The 17,490-nt window shown below is 43.6% G+C and overlaps 1 protein-coding gene across 8 annotated transcripts in view; it reads right to left on the bottom strand.

Annotated features, from left to right (window-relative positions):
• LOC140913036 (cytosolic phospholipase A2 beta-like) overlaps nucleotides 1–16,868 on the bottom strand; it is a 72,865-nt gene extending 55,997 nt beyond the window's left edge. For 2 of the 8 annotated variants that reach the window (XM_073348671.1, XM_073348673.1), the window contains exons 1-2: nucleotides 16,135–16,868; nucleotides 13,342–13,568 (exon numbers count right to left, since the gene is read on the bottom strand). In XM_073348671.1, the coding sequence (XP_073204772.1) occupies nucleotides 13,342–13,568; nucleotides 16,135–16,588 (681 nt within the window). In that variant the 5' untranslated portion in view covers nucleotides 16,589–16,868. Of the gene's footprint in view, nucleotides 1–7,215; nucleotides 12,362–13,341; nucleotides 13,569–16,134 lie in introns of those variants that run through there. The other 6 variants (XR_012159448.1, XM_073348675.1, XM_073348674.1 and 3 more) reach the window with 6 other exon arrangements.
• Nucleotides 16,869–17,490: the final 622 nt, after the last annotated feature.

Here is a 17,490-nt window from a genome sequence, read left to right on the forward strand (position 1 = left end):
CCCACCATAAACATCTTCCCCTTACTCTCACAGATATTATGGAGCAAACAGCAAGCAACAATAACAATGGGAATGTTGGTTGTGCTGAGGTCTAACCTAGTCAGCAAACAGCACCAGTGAGCTTTTAAACATCCAAAGGCACATTCTACCACCACTCAGCACTTGCTCAGCCTATAGTTGAACTGCTCCTTACTACTGTCCAGGCTGTCTGTGTATGGCTTCATGAGCCATAGGAGTAAGGCGTAGGCTGGGTCTCCAAGGATAACTATCAGCATTTCAACATCCCCAATGGTAATTTTCTGGTCTGGCAAGAAAGTCCCTTCTTGCAACTGCTCGAACTGCCTGGAGTTCCTAAAGATGCGAGTGTCATGCACCTTTCCCGGCCATCCCACGTTGATGTTGGTGAAACGTCCCTTGTGATCCACGAGTGCTTGCAGCACCATTGACAAGTACCCCTTGCGGTTTATATACTGGTTGGCAAGGTGGTCTGGTGCCAAGTTAGGGATATGTGTTTCATCTATTGCCCCATCACAGTTAGGGAACCCCATTGCAGCAAAGCCATCCAGTATGACCTGCACATTTTCCAGAGTCACTACTCTTGATAGCAGAACATCACTGATTGCATTGGCTACTTGGATCACAGCAGTCCCCACAGTAGACTTGCCCACTCCAAATTGATTCCTGACTGACCGGTAGCAGTCAGGTGTTGCAAGTTTCCACAGGGCTATCGCCACTTGCTTCTCAACTGTCAGGGCAGCTCTCATCTTGGTATTCCTGGGCTTCAGGGCGGGGGAAAACAACTCACAAAGTTCAAGGAAAGTGGCCTTACACTTGCGAAAGTTTTGCAGCCATTGTGAATCATCCCATATCTGAAATGTTAGGCAGTCCCACCAGCCTGTGCTAGTTTGCCAGGCCCAGAATCGGCATTCCACTGTATCATCCAGCCCCACTGCCGCCATGATGTCCCAATTGCCACAGCCCATGCCTTCAGGAATGTCTGTGTCCATGTCCTCATCACAATCGTCCTTGTGCTGGCGTCCTTAGCCCGGTTCTGTACATACTCCAGGATAATGCGCGAGGTGTTTACAATGCTCACAACAGCAGCGGTGAGCTGAGCGGGCTCCATGCTTGCCGTGGTATGGCATCTGCATGGGTAACCCAGGAAAAAAGGCATAAAAGGATTGTCTACTGTTGCTTTCATGGAGGGAGGGAGGGAGGGAGGGGAGACTGACAACATGTACCCAAAACCACCCTCGACAATGTTTTTGCCCCATCAGGCACTGGGAGCTTAACCCAGAATTCCAATGGACAGCGGAGACTGCGGGAACTGTGGGATAGCTACCCACAGTGCACCGCTCGTAAGTCGATGCTAGACAAGGTATTGAGGACACACTCCGCCAACTTAATGCGCTTAGTGGGGACATACACAATCAACTGTATAAAATCGATTTCTAAAGATCGACTTCTATAAAATTGACCTAATTTCGTAGTGTAGGCATACCCTTAGACACAATCCTCCTGGTCTGAAAGGCTGATCAACACTATTCATTATTCAGTATGTGTGATGTGAGTCATCACCACAGGTTAAGCATGCTTCTTCCAACGGATTTTTCAGCCCTTAATGCCTTGAGTAGCAAAACACTGGGAATCAAACTCTTATCTCTTATGTGATGGGGAACATTGCTACTGCATTATTGTCAGTACAAGATGCATTTTTAGTACAAGATGAATCTAGGACTTCCCTCACTTGCATGCTAGGTGGCAAGACTCCTATGGGCCTTATAGCAGCCTGGGAATAGTCCAGGGCAGTGGTTCTCAACCTATTTACTATTCTGGGCCACACATGCAGCTCTCTATGTGTTATGGGGGCCACATCCACACAATATATATACTGTATGGCCTTGAGGATGTCACATGGGCCGCTACTCTGTGCTGATAGGGCCACGGATTGAGAACTAGTGGTTCAGGCATAGGAATGCCTCAGCTATCTCCCCACGTACCCCTGGCCTGGCCCAGCCCTGACATACTCTCAGCCTCTATGGAACACTCCCTGCAACAAGGGCTCCTGCAAGGGATGGGAGCCAAGTTTGCACATTCAGTGTCTCAAGGAGGCCCACCTGTACAGGGATATTCATGGGGGAGAGCCCTTATATGGCTTGTGCAGTTGAGAATTCCTCCCATTATGTCTGGCTCAGAAGTGCTTTCAGTCCTTCATTTTCACTGGCAAAAAATGTACTAACATTTTTAGGACAAAACACAAACATTTTTCTAAAACATTCTATAATTCACTATGCCTGAGGGAAAGAGGGCTTAGCTAGAGTGTAGGGAGGAGACAGGTTATGTTTGAGGAATATTATCATATTATTTGAGTTATGTAAACGGAGCCTCAGATAGTATGGCAATGGGGGCCTTAAATATTTTTAAAAGGCAATTTCAGGAAAACGTCTGGACAGCTGAGCCACCAGCTGGGGCACAACGGCAGGGTCTTTTGGCAATAATCAACATTTTTATAATTGTTCACATGTTCAAAGCACTGTAAAGACTTCCAATTAATTCTCACAACAGCCCTGCAAAATAAGAATTCTTATCCCTCTTTTACTGCTGAGGACAGAGACAAAAAGGTGAAGTTACCTGCCTAAGGTCACCCAGCGTTAGAGGAGACTTTAGAACTCAGGACCCCATTCTCCCCAGCCCTGCAGCTGTTCCTCGAGACAACACTGCTTTTCAAAAGGCTCAGGAATCTCCTGTGTACCATTCTGTAAAGCAGCAATCTTCTTAAGAGAAGATTTAAAGTATCTGATATAGGCAAACAACATTTGTAATTGAAAATATAAAGTAAGTATTCTATCACACAGCCCTATGTTGGCCAAGCAGCCATTCCCCCCATCATATTGCTTATTGGCAGAGCATTTGGGTCCTTGTATGTGGATAGATATTAATCCTAACCTTCCCTTGAGATGGATTCAGGCTGTTGACCCTCTTGTCTCCTGTGTTTTCCCCAGTCATTGGCTGTGCAGAAAGCCTGCAGAATCAGGTCAATTTTCATTGAAAATCTTATAGGATGAAGCCCTGCAGCTGAGATGTAGTTGAGCTGCATGCTTTTGCTGAAGGCTAGCATGACCCACCCTCACTAATTACTCCTTGACTAGTGGTGTAAATAGAAAATGCCTCCAGGCATTGAGAGTGTAAAAGTGTCTCTCGTTAAAAGGCTCTGTAAGGACAGGCTCGTGCTATAAGGGTGTGATGTGATAAGAATGTGTGTGTTTATATAATGTATTTAGAGGAAAGCACTAGATTTTTAAGTTCTTTGCTGCTACAACTTGCTGGTGGAAGCATCTATTCAAACCTCCCAAAAATCACAATGTGGGATACAGCCCCGTCCCCCACAAACAAAACCATGTGGGACACTGACCCCTAAAATGAGGAATATCTTTTCCTCCTCAACATCCCCTTAAATAGCCTCTTTCCCCTATATACTTCCACTATACCCTTAATGCCCCTCGCTTGCTGCCGATAGTCCCTTTTACTCGCCAAAACTCCCCTATAACTGCCCAAATCCCACCTCACCCATGTCCCCATCTTCCTCTCTCTCCATTACCCCCAAATGTCTTCCAGTATTTTCCCTACCTCCCTGAATACTAAGCAGGGGAAGCTTCCAGGTTACCCTAGCAGTCACCTTCCCCAGCCCATAGCTCATGTATGTTCTCTCTCACTCAGGTATGGTGCATTGCCACTAATTGGATTTAGCCTGCATCTGAGGAGGGGGTTGGAGAAGAGTAAAAGGGTGAGAGAGAAAGAGACCAGAACAGATAGGGCACGGGTTACCTCCTCCTGGAGGAGTGTGAGAGCAGCAGCAGGAACATGAAGTGCACTGAGGGGCTCTGCAGATAACTGGATAAGAAAGGCACAGAGCAGCATAAACACAAGCAGTGGTATGCAAGTGGACTGGAGGATGAGCAAACATAGCACCCCTGGGGTGACATGGGGTATTCCTACCCAAAAGTGCAGAATGCTGTAACCTTCACTCTGAAATGTCACCATCACATGCCTTGACAGGGCCCTGCAAATAAAATACTTGTATTTAAAGTGTTTGAATATTTTTCCACAGGCAATTTTCTTATCTGAAAATTATCTACTTTCGAGGTCAAAATGTACTAATTTTGTGATTTTTCTACAGAAATGGTACAATTACACCTTTCACAGTGAAATTTTAACACATTCAGATTTGAGTATTGTTCAGAGTTTTCCCTGCTCTAAAACTTTATGTAAAAACCCCCTCTAATGTATTGGAAAATGAAGTGAGCTTTCAGTTTTGAAAAAAAAGATCCAAACTGTCTGTTTTTGGAGTATGACCATACCTGTACAATCCCAAGTTAACCAGTGAAGAGAGAGACAGAATGGAGAAAATTAACGTTACAGAGAGTATATCCCATGTTGAGCCTCTTCATTTCCATGTCGCTCAGAACCACAATGGTCTTGCTTGAGTAAGATATCTAGAGAGATGTTGATTTTTTTACAAGGTCAGAAATGATTAAATAATGAAAATGTTTGTCCTGAGCGTGAGCTCTTTATGTAGCAGAACTGCTAGAAAAATTCCATTCAACTGGCACGTGCTACTTCTCTGAAGGCATAAGTGTCCACCAAAAAGTCACATTCCTGAAGGGTGTCTAGGCCTCACAAAGTATAAGCTCAGAAAGACGCCCAAGGATTTCACTTCTCCCTGCTGCAGGCACAATCACAAACTTCACTGAGAAGGGAAAAAGCATGAAATTGTGAGCCATCAGTGCCTTTTGCCAACAGCTAAAGGAGACACTCCCTTGGGGGGAAGCGGGGCGGGGAAACGGGGGACGTTGACAACTTTAGAAACTTGATACAGTATAGTTAAATGAATCTGTATTTGTACTTTTCTACTGACAAGAACACCTCTAAATCCCTAACAGTAGAAGTGGTTGAACTATCCATTACAAATAATGGTAAGAATTCAGCTCCTTTTCCGCATTATTTATATTACAGTAGCACCTGGAGGCCTCAGGGCCTCATTGCGCTGGGTGCTATACAAACACGAAGAATTGGCAATCTAATTTTAAGACCAGATGCAAACAGCAGGAGGGAGGACCAGACTAACAATGACCAGATCAGGTGGTTACATACGAAAGGGGTCATGCAAATCAGTTACATCAGTTTAATAAAAGGATTTTTTAATCTTCTGCCTTTGCTCACTTTTAATTTCATTTATTTGAACCTACATCAAATTCCATTTGTAATCTCTGCATATTTCCCTTTCCCCCCCTAAATTTATCCATGCCTTTAAAAAAAACAAAAAAAGCCCAAACCCGTCTTTGCCTATTTCCATATTTTTAAGACCTCTCACAGGAATAATAGAACTCATGACCTGAAGTACTTAGACTTTAGACACAAAACCATTAGTAAAATCAGGGGTTTCTGTTTGGAAAATATTTAAACAGCCCTACCCAAAATTGCAATTACTGTGGGCATAGGGAAATTCACACAACTGTTGCATTTTAAAGTGAATTACCCTGAGGTTTCTGTTTTTAGAGACTTGGATTTTGTAAATGTGATTTTACATCTTATTATATAGTTGGAAAATATAAGAATAGGCAGATGTACAAAAGCACAAATGGGAGGTAGGTGCCCAACTCCTATAGGATTACAGTAGGAGAGTAAGGTGCCTCACTGCCCTCTCTGCCCCGTAGTTAATAAGGCTCTGCTTATATTTTGATAATTTTTATTCTGTGTTTTCAGTTAATAGACAGTTGTACTGTACTTGGATCCCAGTGACTCAGGACAAGCCTTACATTCTGTTCAAGTAACCATTTGGGCCTTGTATTTTTTGGACCCTATTGATCAACAACTTCAGTATATTCCTATAATCTCAGCAACTCAACCTAATTCCCTTATGGGAGAAGGAAGGAGAAAAACTCACGCATCTGACACCCCTTCACATAAGCTCTTACCTGGGGCCTTGCAAAGCACATGGTAGTCCCTGCATTCATCTCAAGCAATGCCCAACTGTTACACCTTTGTTTAGACCAGGGTGGCCAAACCACGGCTCTTTTACACTTAAAGTGTAGCTCACCACTTCTCCACCGCACCATTCTCCGCTTACCAGACTGAGGAGGGGTAGCTTAGGGATTCTGCCCTGTGGCGGGGTTAGGGGCTTCTGCCAGTGATGACTGGTGCCTGCTAAAAAGGGGGGGTATAATGTAAGATTTACACACACCCCTTACCTCCAGTGGCCCCTCCCTGTGGAGAGGCAGCAGTAAAGAGCTGAGATCTGTGGGAAAGGGCCTCTGCTTTGGTTCAGTGGAGAGAGGCAGCAGCAAAAGCAGTGGCTCTCCATGCGGCTCCCAGCTGTTTGCTGCTGCCTCTCCCCATGGCCACAGCTCCAAGCTTGCGGGCTCCAGCAGCTGCTGGGCAGGGAGGTGGCCCAGCAGCACCATGTGACCAAGTGGAGCCTGCAAACCCTGGCAAAAATCTGGTGAGGTATCTGACCCCACGTGACCACACCCACACATCTCCTCTGCTGGGAAAGGGGTCTTGGGGTTTCAGCCCTGCAGAGTGAGCCTGCCAGGGCTTGGGGCTTCGACCTCGCTCCTGCTGAAGGCCCAAGCCTGAGCAGGCAACCCCCGGGGGAACAAAGCCCCTCCCACCTCTTCAGGGCTGAAGCCCTGAGCCCCAGCAGGTGCTCCCTGGCTCTTGAACTTCTGAAGATTGTCATATGCAACTTGGAGGGTCAGTAAGTTTGGCAACTCTTGGTTTAGACCATTAGAGCTGCTTGGAGATCATGTTCCAAAATCATCTCAGACTAGCCAGGTCTGGCCATAGAGGGTGAAGTCCACTTTAGCCACACTAAGAGCTCAGAATCCTTCAGGAAAATAAGTGATCCTCTGTGAGTCAAGACATTCCACTGAAGCACTCATCCAGAAAGGACCTTTACCAGACTAAGTTCCTTGGAAGAGATCGGATTTCCTTACAGCTTTTTGTTCTCCTCTTTGAAATTTGGGGACTGGATAAGTGCAGAAAGGTTTTAATTAGACACTGAAGGGTTAAAATCCATTGCTGATGTAATAACCTGGTATATGGATTTGTGTACAGGCCCAAAGACCAGAGTTTGGTCAAGAGGTCAGAGGCCTAGCAAATAGCGATTAGCTAAGAGAAAGCAAAATAACCAAAGATAACCTTGTTTTTGTTAAGATATGTCTGGTCAGCAAAACGCCAGATGTTGGGGCAATAATTGTGTCTTATTCAAAAGTTGCAAATAGAACAAAGAAGCCCTGTTTCTGTTGTGTTAGTTTGTTCTGTAGGGAGATGTTCTTCCCACACATCCGACCTTGAGTTTATGAAAGGTTGGAACATGTCAGTATAAGATATGGCCTCCTCCCATCTCCTTTTCCCAGGAACCAATGCCTGCCTTAAAACACAAATAAGCAACTTGAAAGACAATCTTTATTGACATATACTTTCACTGTTTCTTTGCTTTTACCCATAGATACGTATCTGTTGAACAATCAAAGGAGCTACTTCATTTCTATGGACCCCAAATTGAATTCAACATACATTTATTAAAGTACTAATTAAATATTAAATGTTAATTTGTTAACATTAAGACCATGGGCAGAGACATTATGTAACCTTTTGACCATTGGCTACTGTGCTATCATGTCTTGCAGCTAGACCTATCCGTGGGTATGCAACTGCCTACCCCATCATTTTCTCTGCCCATGGAAAATCCATATATTCCATTGTAATCAATTGACAGTGTGTCTGAGCCTAATAAGTGAGGTGACACCCTGTCAGCGCCATATGTAATAAACTCCTATGCTTGACCTCTACACAATGTGAATTTATGTCCTTCAGACGCTGACAAACTTATGAACTCTTGTCACTTGACTCCAGTTCAGCTATTGAAATTATTCTGCTCAAAACCAGCATTGCGAGAACGAGATGGATTATTTCTTTATAGCAAATTACTTCAGAATAGCTTAAAGCTATAGAGCTTTTTTCAGGTTCTTTAAGAGACTTTGTCACAAAGCTTTTTCATTCACTTAATAGAGATGTACCTCAAATTTCTACACAAAAGGATGATTAATTCAAGTGTCAAGCAAAGATCTTTTAGTTCAGTCTACCATAGGCTAATCTTTCAGGTCACATTTTAGCTAACTCTCTCAAATTATAAACAAATTATGAGAATAGCTTCCACCATCAATGTTTTATTCCCTGCATCAGCTTTGCTCAGCATGGACTCTCTTGTGAAATTGAGGTTGATTATCGTTAGGTATATAACAACTTTCTAGGTGTTCTTGAGTAACAGTACTTATACTGTCCCACTGCTGGAGCCTGAAATCAAGTCCTGATCCAACACCACTGAAATCAATGGGAGTTTTGCCATTGACTTCAAGAGGAACAGAATCTTGCCCTATTTGCCTGGACTACCTCTAAATGCCTTATCTGTTCCAGCAGAAAACCATGCATATTTAGGAGCTTTGGTGCCAGTTCAGCAAAACATTTAAGCACATACACCATGAGACTTAAGTGCTTTGCTGAAATGATGTTTCATTTAATTGTTTAGAGTTGGACCCTCCAGAATTTCAGATTTCTACTTCCTGAACGCAAATTTCAAAATGGGGGTTAATTGCAAAAAACTGGATTTAAAAAAAAAAAATCCAATGTGACTGGCTAGAGTGGCCTCTTACCTTATTTGTTTGCCCATAACAGTGAGCTGGTCAGCTAACTTAGCCATCAATGAAATTTAAATTGCCATCAGACAGCTTAGCAATAATAGGCATCTAACAGGCCAATAAGGGCCCTCTGATCCCACAGCTAAAACAAAGAAATCATTTGAGCTACTGCATCAGTAGGGCAACCATCTCCCCTGCCCCCCATCTTTTGTTTAAATGTTGTTACATTACTGCGGATGCCAAATGCAGCAACATAATGGAACATACAGGAAAGTACAACTGATCATGCTGTTCACTTATTCAACTAAAAGATTTTTGCTTCAAGGTGAAGTTAACAGCACATACAATTACCAGCTTGTACCTAATAGCTTCCAAAGATTTACGTCCAAACTAAGATTATAACTTGTCTGCCAAAAGGAGAGTTCATTCTCCCACTTTTCTTTTTAATTTTAATTCCCAAAAAAGTAAAAGCTGAAAAAGTTAATCTCCATCTTCACCAGGGAAGCATTAAACTAGGCTTGTTTCCTCTCATGTCTGTGGACAAGGCACACACTGTACTATGTGTCTCACTGTACTCAGCGAGAACAAAAGCAAACCACGTGTCCAGTAAAGCTCAGAGTGACCCAGAGCCTGAGCCAAATTGCGAAGGATGCCAAACAGGTTTTTCTTTTCTCCTTTTACTAATCCCTATAGTAAGTCAAAATCAAACACTTTAATGCCTTGTACTTCTTTTGTCCCTTTGCCCTCCTCCTCTCTTTGCATCAGGGAGGAAGGATGTTCGAGTGGTTAAAGCAGGAAGGTGAAAGGCTGGGTAACTGGGTTTCGCTTCTGACTTGCTGTGTGACCTTTGGTGCAAAGTGTCAAAAGTACTGTCCAATTTGGGGTGCTTTTCAGGATCTGACTTTCAGAGGTGCTGAGTGCCTGTGACTCCAGCTGAAGTCAGCAGGAACTGCAGGTTCTTAGCATCTCTGAAAATCAAGTTCTACCTGTTTAAATTTGGGAAGCCAAAAAACTAAAGCAACCTTAAGTTGAAGCTACTTTTAAACTGTGGTCCTTACCCTTCTAAGGACCAATGGAGCCTGCCTTCCCATGATGGGAACTACACCCTCTCCTCCAATTGGCCCTCTTACAGTGAACTGCTAGCTCCCACCATCTCACTGAATGCTAGGAACCAACAGATTCTGGACACACATACCTGCATGGGGGAAGACTGACACGAGGAAAAACTGGGTTGGGCAGATAGTAACATAGAGCCCAACAGTGGCACTGTACTGAAGAAGCAAGAAGGTGTAGGTGAGCTGGGAACACAAAACTCTCCACCTACTTGGAAAGGAGGGGTATCCCCTGTGATACTAATCACCCAATACACTATTGTAACCATCTTTGTACAAAATATGCCTTGTGAATTATCATTTGAAAATTAATAATTCAATGGCCAATAACTTCATGGTGAAATGTATGTAGCAACATTATATGTAAAGGTATGAAATCCCCCTGTATGATGATGATAGCACATGTTCAAAACCACACAGCCCTGCCTAGGCAAAAGTTGTTAAACAGGTCTATCCTAAACAAAGGAATGTGCGTGTACCTCAGTTTACCTGAAAATAGAAAACAGGGTCCACAAGATAGCAGGAGGAAGATATAGCAGGAGACAAAGCAAATTTGCATTTCAGCAAACACAGGCAAGGAGAGAGAACATGGAGCCCTCCTTCACCAGCAGACTCCATGTCACCTTCTTTACTGCTTGAGCCTTGAATAAACTTTACTTTGAAGGGTAACCCTCAGAAGAATCCACTTCAGAGGCTCACTGGACTATAAAAGAAAGGGGGCAGAGAACCCCAAGTTCTCTCTTTCACCTAAGACGACAAAGGGACCAGCACCTTTGGACCTCTGGGAGAGATCCTGACCAAGGAAAGGATAAGTCATCATCTTGCTGGAAGACTGTGGGTGAGAAAGGCCAACTTAAAGAAAGCGTGAACCAAAACTTGCTAGATTAAGTTTGACTTGTAGATGTGTGTTTTCACTTTCATTTGCTTGTAACCATTTCTAACTTTTATCTCATACCTGAATTCACTTAAAATCCTATCTTCTTTTGTTAATAAACTTGTTTTACCTTTAACTTTAACCAATCCAGTGCTGTGTTTAAACCAAACTTTTGGGTAACTTCTTGTCTGAACATTAACGAGTATATTGAAATGTTTCCTTCTATACATTAAAGTCATTCTATTTTACATACTCAATTTTACATACTTTTGCCATGCATTTACTGATTAATACATTAGACACTTCTGCCTCGAAGGAATCATACCAAAAGCAGAAGTTGATAAACACAGTGTAACCTCTGCAAACTTCATTTCTTTTGGTCTGATTTTTCTCTGCCTCAGAGGTAGAGTATAATTGCTCCGCAGAGGTGGCTGCCCATTCATTGATGATGGGGTGCTGTCTGACACCAGAACAGTGGGATTTTTATTTTCATGGAATGGGAGATAGTGATACACCAAGAGTCGGTGAATTTTCCAGGTCTTGAGAAGAGGTGGGTGAAGGCACTAATGTTTCACTTCAAACCTGTATTCATGTCTAGACTCCATTAAGGGTCTCATCCTGGGATGTGAGTTATGGGTGCTAAGCACCCCTGTGGATCCAGATCCTATGTCACAAAAGAACTGAGCTAGGAGATAAGTGGCCAACATACCACACCACAAAACCAATTTGGCATGATAGACCACTTCTGTTCAATAACAGGACTGGCCTCTGGTACTGCAGCAGTATAAGGACAAATCACACTGTGCCTATAAACAATATACCCGAGTCTAGAGGACCCTAAAATTCAACGCCAGATGAGTATAAAATCAGCAGAGCAGTAGGAAAGATAAACAGGAAAGCAGGCACACAGTTGGAAAAGAGACTAGAAGATGAAGACTGAAGAGTAATAGGGTGAATATTAAGTTCCTCAGCATACTATTTTCAAAATACCTACCAGTGCCAGGACCAATTCCTAGAGACTCTCAACCGGATTTGGCTACCTAACTCCGTCAGGCACCATGGCAATCTCACCCCTATAGATTACTCTTGATGGCATCAGAGGCCAGCAAGTGTTGCTGAAAGAAGACCTGTATCTTGTGCCATGCATCATCCTGTGCCCGGGCATGCTCTCTCCACTGCCCTCCCCACAGCATGTATCCCCCAATCAGCTTATGAATTGAGGCCTGACACAAAGGCAAATACGGTGGCTCCAGGAGGTGTCCTGCCCCAGGATAGCAGTAAAACTCCACATCTCGCCCGCACTGCCGAAGGCAGTGAACAGCTTCTCGGCAGTAGAGCTCACTTTTCCAGTTTCTGTCATCCTGCGCTGATAAAAAGAGGAGCTTGGCGGGGGATTTCTCTACTGGAATGCGGCAGGCCCAAGTGGCTGGGTCCCTAGGATCATCCAGGACTTCTGAAAAATCTATTATTCCAGAATCACCGACAGCCTTCATCCTCCCCAAGTCATACGGATGGGGAGGAATAGTGAAACCATTAACACGCAGGGGGATAAAGGAATTAACACCACATCCAGAAATGCTGACAGCTGCTTGGATGCCTGGCAGAAATGTGGCCAGAGAAAGGGCTAGATCTGCTCCTTTAGATAAGCCCAAGACTCCGATCCCAGTACCTTTCACCTGCAACACAATTATGGAACAACCATCACCATATGCCATCTTTCCCTTAGACGACTGTAACCATCTCTGTCCAGGCTCCTTATCTTTCCCTGTGCCAGACCAATCAATCCACCAAAGTTTACCACTCCTTCCTTTCCCTCTGCTCTCACATCACTCCCTCAATCTTTTCATTGGCTTCCACTATCCCAACTTCAAACTCCTCAGTCCCTCTGTTTCTGTTCCCATGTCTTTATTCCATCTCCAACACCGTACACCCGTCCCCATCCTCTCCCTGGACAAAGCCCTTCTCCTCCCCGCACTGTTGGCTTCAAGCTTGTGGTCTTGCTGCTACTTCATTATGCATGGTCTCCAAGAACCCTCATCTCCATCTTAAAAACCCCTCTGGAAACCCACTTCTTCCATCAATCCTTCCTGGGCTGATCTCCTTTCCATTGATTTCTCAGACCCTCTGGAGGTGCTGGCCTGTCCCCCAGCCTAAGAAGGACTAACACCATGCCCAGAGTCCATTCAGGCCCTTTTTTAAGGGCACTATTCCACTATCTTTTAAGCTTTAATAGACAAAGAATTAGAACATGCCCTGTTTTAAGCAGTTTAGCATTCCTGTAACTCCCAGTTGTGTTTTCAAATGTGTAACTTTATATAACAATTGCTACTTTGCATAGCACCACGATAGTGACTTTCCTCTCAGGAAGACAAAGTGCTGTGCAAATCATTCATTAAGCTTCCCAGCTCCCTGTGAAGTAGTCATTCTTGTTCCAGTTGGGGGAAATGAGAGCCAAAGATGTGACATACACCCCAAATTAGTATCAAAACTGGGATTAGAATTCACGCATGCCTGGCTCTCCATACTGTGCTCAGTCTTTCCGACTGCATGGTCTCCTTCCACCTCTCTCAGAAACTTAAGTGTATTTATTTACATTTCAATTTAGGAAAGTGTGATATAGCCTCCAGTTAGAAAGGCACTGTAATTTGTCTCATACCTGCTGTTGCTTCCGCAAAAACTCCACAGCCTCCCCAAAATAGTCCAGTTCGAGGATGTCTGGGAAAGCTGGGATATCTTCAAAGGCTAAATAAGCGAGAGCTAATGTAACAAAGCCCCTGCTAGCCAAAAGACTTGCTCTGTACTCAACAAGACCTCCTCCAGATCCATACAAGTCGATAAGTCCTGGGAATGAACCAGATCCTGAAAGGAAGGAGACCACATTCACTGTGGAGGAGTCTTACAGCTGTCTAGCAATATTTCCACTGCACAAAGTCATACAGTAGGTCTTGACAGAAAATCACTCCATTGTTTTTTTTTTTAAACTAGATTCTCTCTCTCTCACTCACACACACACACACACACACACACACACACACACACACACACACACACACACACACACACACTTACTCTCTCAGGGCTTGTCTAGTTGGAGAAATTGACTGGCATACCACAGTGGAATAACTAGTGCCAGCATAACTCCCCAGTGTGAACACTATTTTGGAATAAAAATTACTTTGTTGCAGACTAATTTACTCCACTTTGGAAGTTATTAGTTATATACTGTTGGAGTTATGCTGATCAATTTTCCCCATGTAGAGAAGACCTAAAACAATCCTGGGGCCCTATGCTCCCACCACAAGATACAAGTGACTTTAGAGGTGAAGTCAGTAGGAGATATTAATATTCGGCAGCAAGAAACCAAGGACTTCTGGAATAAATTATAAGAAATAAAAAGCTCACACCTCCTCTTTTGTCTGGTTCTCCTACAATATGTACTATATGTCCCCTTCAGTAAGAAGAAGGATAAAAATGACTTACCTGTGATTGTGTTCTCAGAAGATATGTTTATGAATTAACAGATTTTCTTCCCTGGATTCCATATTCCTCATGTGTCACTGATGAGAATTCCCTTAGTTTAGAATTTGATCTAGGCATTTGTAACATGCTTGTCTAACATACATCAGCACCTTGATTAGGGCCTACCCTAAAGCCTTGTTTAATGTGTACTAAAGACTTACATTATTTGTACTTCAGTCGGTTATACTGAACCAACTGAAGCACAAACTATTCAATGCATTCACACTACCCATGCAGAATTGGGCACGTTTGGCCCTGAATAGACACTATCACTGATCTGAACCAATTCTACTCTCTTCTGGGTGGCTCTCTCACAGTTTCTGGGACCTTTCCTATGGTTCCATGATCTGATCAATCCATCACTGTCATGCCCAACTGCTTTCACTAGGAAACTTTTAAAAAAAAAAATCAGTGGAAGCATTTTTAACAGGCTTTGATATCATAAAAACTTGTGTCTACAAAATTAAAAATTTTGGTCAATTTGTGAGCGCTCTTTAAGCACAGCTCCAGGCAAATAACCACTAAAAATTAGCAACAGCTTTCCTCGGCATCCCAGCCTCATCAGTGTCTCTGTACACAGCCTTGAATCGAGGTCTTTAATCCTCAAATCTTGCCACTTTTGTTTGTCCCCACAATTCCACCTCTCCATCAGTACTCCCAGGCTGCCTTATTGGTCTGCAGGACAGGGACCTCCTGTGTCCTTAAATATTCCTCCCTATTTCCATCTGTATTTCAAGACCCTCTCTAGGTGTATCCTCCTTATTCCCTCTTCTAGCACATCTCACCCCAGTCTGCCAATCCCCATTATCAGTCTTCCTTAATCCCACAACTATTTCCAGTTCCATTCCCACGAAACACCAAACACCTAGCACCTTACGTTTCTGGTTCCCCTCGTATTGATTCCAGATCCTCATTCTGATCTCTCAAACTTCAAACCAGCTGGTAGCCTTTAAACATCCCCAGCCTCCTTCAAGTCTATTTCACCTCCCTTACGCCTCTCCCGACTCCTGACAAATCTAGACTTCAGCCATTCCCTCAAGTCCCAGTTCTCCCAGAACTCTAAATTCTTCTCTTCTTGGGAACCACAACTTTGCTTTCTTTTTCCTGCCTTGCCTATCCCACCCCTTTCTCTTTGCACTCCCCTCTCAGCATTACTACTGTCCCTTCAGAAAGCCTTCCTAGTCAGGTATTTCAAAGGAGTTAAAAGGTTTTCCACTGATGGTAGGTAGGATTCGTGTAGGGAAGGTGAGCCATAGTCAATTAGGCTCTCCCACCTGTTTGTGTCTCCCCACCCCATCACCACAGTATACAAGTATGTCACATACATTGGTGAATTTATCCTTTTTATTTCCCATTTTACAGACAGAGAATTTATGCACAGATTAAGTGACTTGTCCAAGGTCACTAGGAAAGACTGTGGCAGAATTCACATCACCTGAGTCCCAGTCCAATGCCTTCACCACAGGACCATCTTTTCTTATTCTATTATTTGTATTACAGTAGCACTTAAAAGCCCCAGTCAAAACTCAGGAACCTATTGTGCTAGCACCATGCAGAGGAGTTTAAAAAAAAAAAAAACACAGAACCCTCACTCCACTGCCCCAGAGCCCTCACTCCACCCGCAACCCTGCCTCCATCTGCTCTCTCTGCTCTGAATGGAGCGGCAACCAGAAGAAAATAGCTGGCATGTCATATGTTACTCTCACTCCCCTCAGCAAGCATCAGCCAGCACTGCCTCTGCAATAAACACTTATGCTCCTCATGCAAAAATTGGATCCACTCCTGTTTGGGGGGCAGAGGAGAAACATGCAGCCCAGGTGACCAGCTAACTGAAAACTTGCTCTGGGTCCCATAAGTCTATTCAAGGACAATAGTGCACATTACGTGATCTAATAAACAACTGAAAAACTCATAGGAAATTAAAACTCACCAGGAGGCAGGAAGAGAGTTGCCTTGAGCCGACCTTCTCTGACTGGAATCCTTTCCACCCCCTCTCCCAAAAATTTCCGCTCATTAATGCATTTGCCCAGGAGCTGGCTGGTGATATTGTGGCCCTCAAACACTTCCACATGTACATAGAAAGGGGTGAGGACATTCTTCTTTGCCAGCCGTTTGAAGGGTGTCTTGGATTCCAGTGACCACAGCAGTCCCATGGGTTCTACCCCAGAGTAACTGCCACCCAGGGCTGAGGAGCATGTCAGGTCCAGTTCTCCATTGCTCTCAGCCCTGTAGTAGGCAAAGGACTGGAAAAGTTCCCCACTCTCATCAGTCAGGGATGCCCTCAGAGTGACCTCCTGCAGCGGTGAGAGACCCTCCACTTTAATCTGAATGGGATCATCAAACAAACACTTTGGAGAAGGCAAGACCTTTACACTCACTGCCATCGAGAGTTGGAGGAGGAATTCAGCTTAATGCAAGATACCAGCTGTGTGACACAGGAATTGTCAGAAGCTTTGGCTCTTCTTGAGACTTGCAATCCCTGTCAATGCCAGAGTCCAAAAGGAACTACAGTGTGGGAAGCCCTGTTGCAAAGGTTTCTGGGAGATGTAGTTCAAAATGTACTTCTGGGAGATGGAGTTCAGGAAAGGACAGCACAACTTCAAATGGGGAAGTTTTCGTTTGAAGAGGCTGTACCAAAACACCACCAATTCATTCATTCCAGGACTAGTGATTTAATATTTTATAGATAGATGCACACAAAATAAAACTCCAATAGTCCTAGAATGAATAAAAGTCCTTGGGAACCGACAGTGTTTCATATATATGGGGCCAAACTATAAAAACAGTTCCAAACCGCATCTTCTCTCCAGACTTTGGGGAAATTTAGATCTGAACATAGAACTAATCTGGAAATTCATGGCTTGGGCTCTATTAAGGTACACTGAATCCAAATAAGCCTGAATACCCCAAACAGATTCTAATCCAATTATGAATTTGAATTCTGTCTCTTGAGTCCATCTCTAGTTTTCAGTAACTGTTGAACAGGAGCTACATTTGAAAAATAGGTTTAGACTCAAAATTCATTTGTTTCTTTTGAAAGGATTTTTCTTGCAATAACCAGTACTGTCTAAAGTTTCTGCGCATTTTCCTGACTAATAATATATGAATACAAGTTTCTCCCACTAAGCCCTGGTAGAGTAATGCTTGTATGTACCTTTGAAGATCTGTAATAAATTACATTTGGCATTTTATATATTAACAATACTGCTGGACATATCTGTTGGGTCCCATATCATGGTACCCAATCCTGCAGTTCTATACTCAGATGAGTAGTTTCACTGAGTTC

The sequence above is a fragment of the Lepidochelys kempii genome, chromosome 6 (genome assembly GCF_965140265.1).
Source record: "Lepidochelys kempii isolate rLepKem1 chromosome 6, rLepKem1.hap2, whole genome shotgun sequence".
NCBI classification, from domain to species: Eukaryota; Metazoa; Chordata; order Testudines; family Cheloniidae; genus Lepidochelys; species Lepidochelys kempii.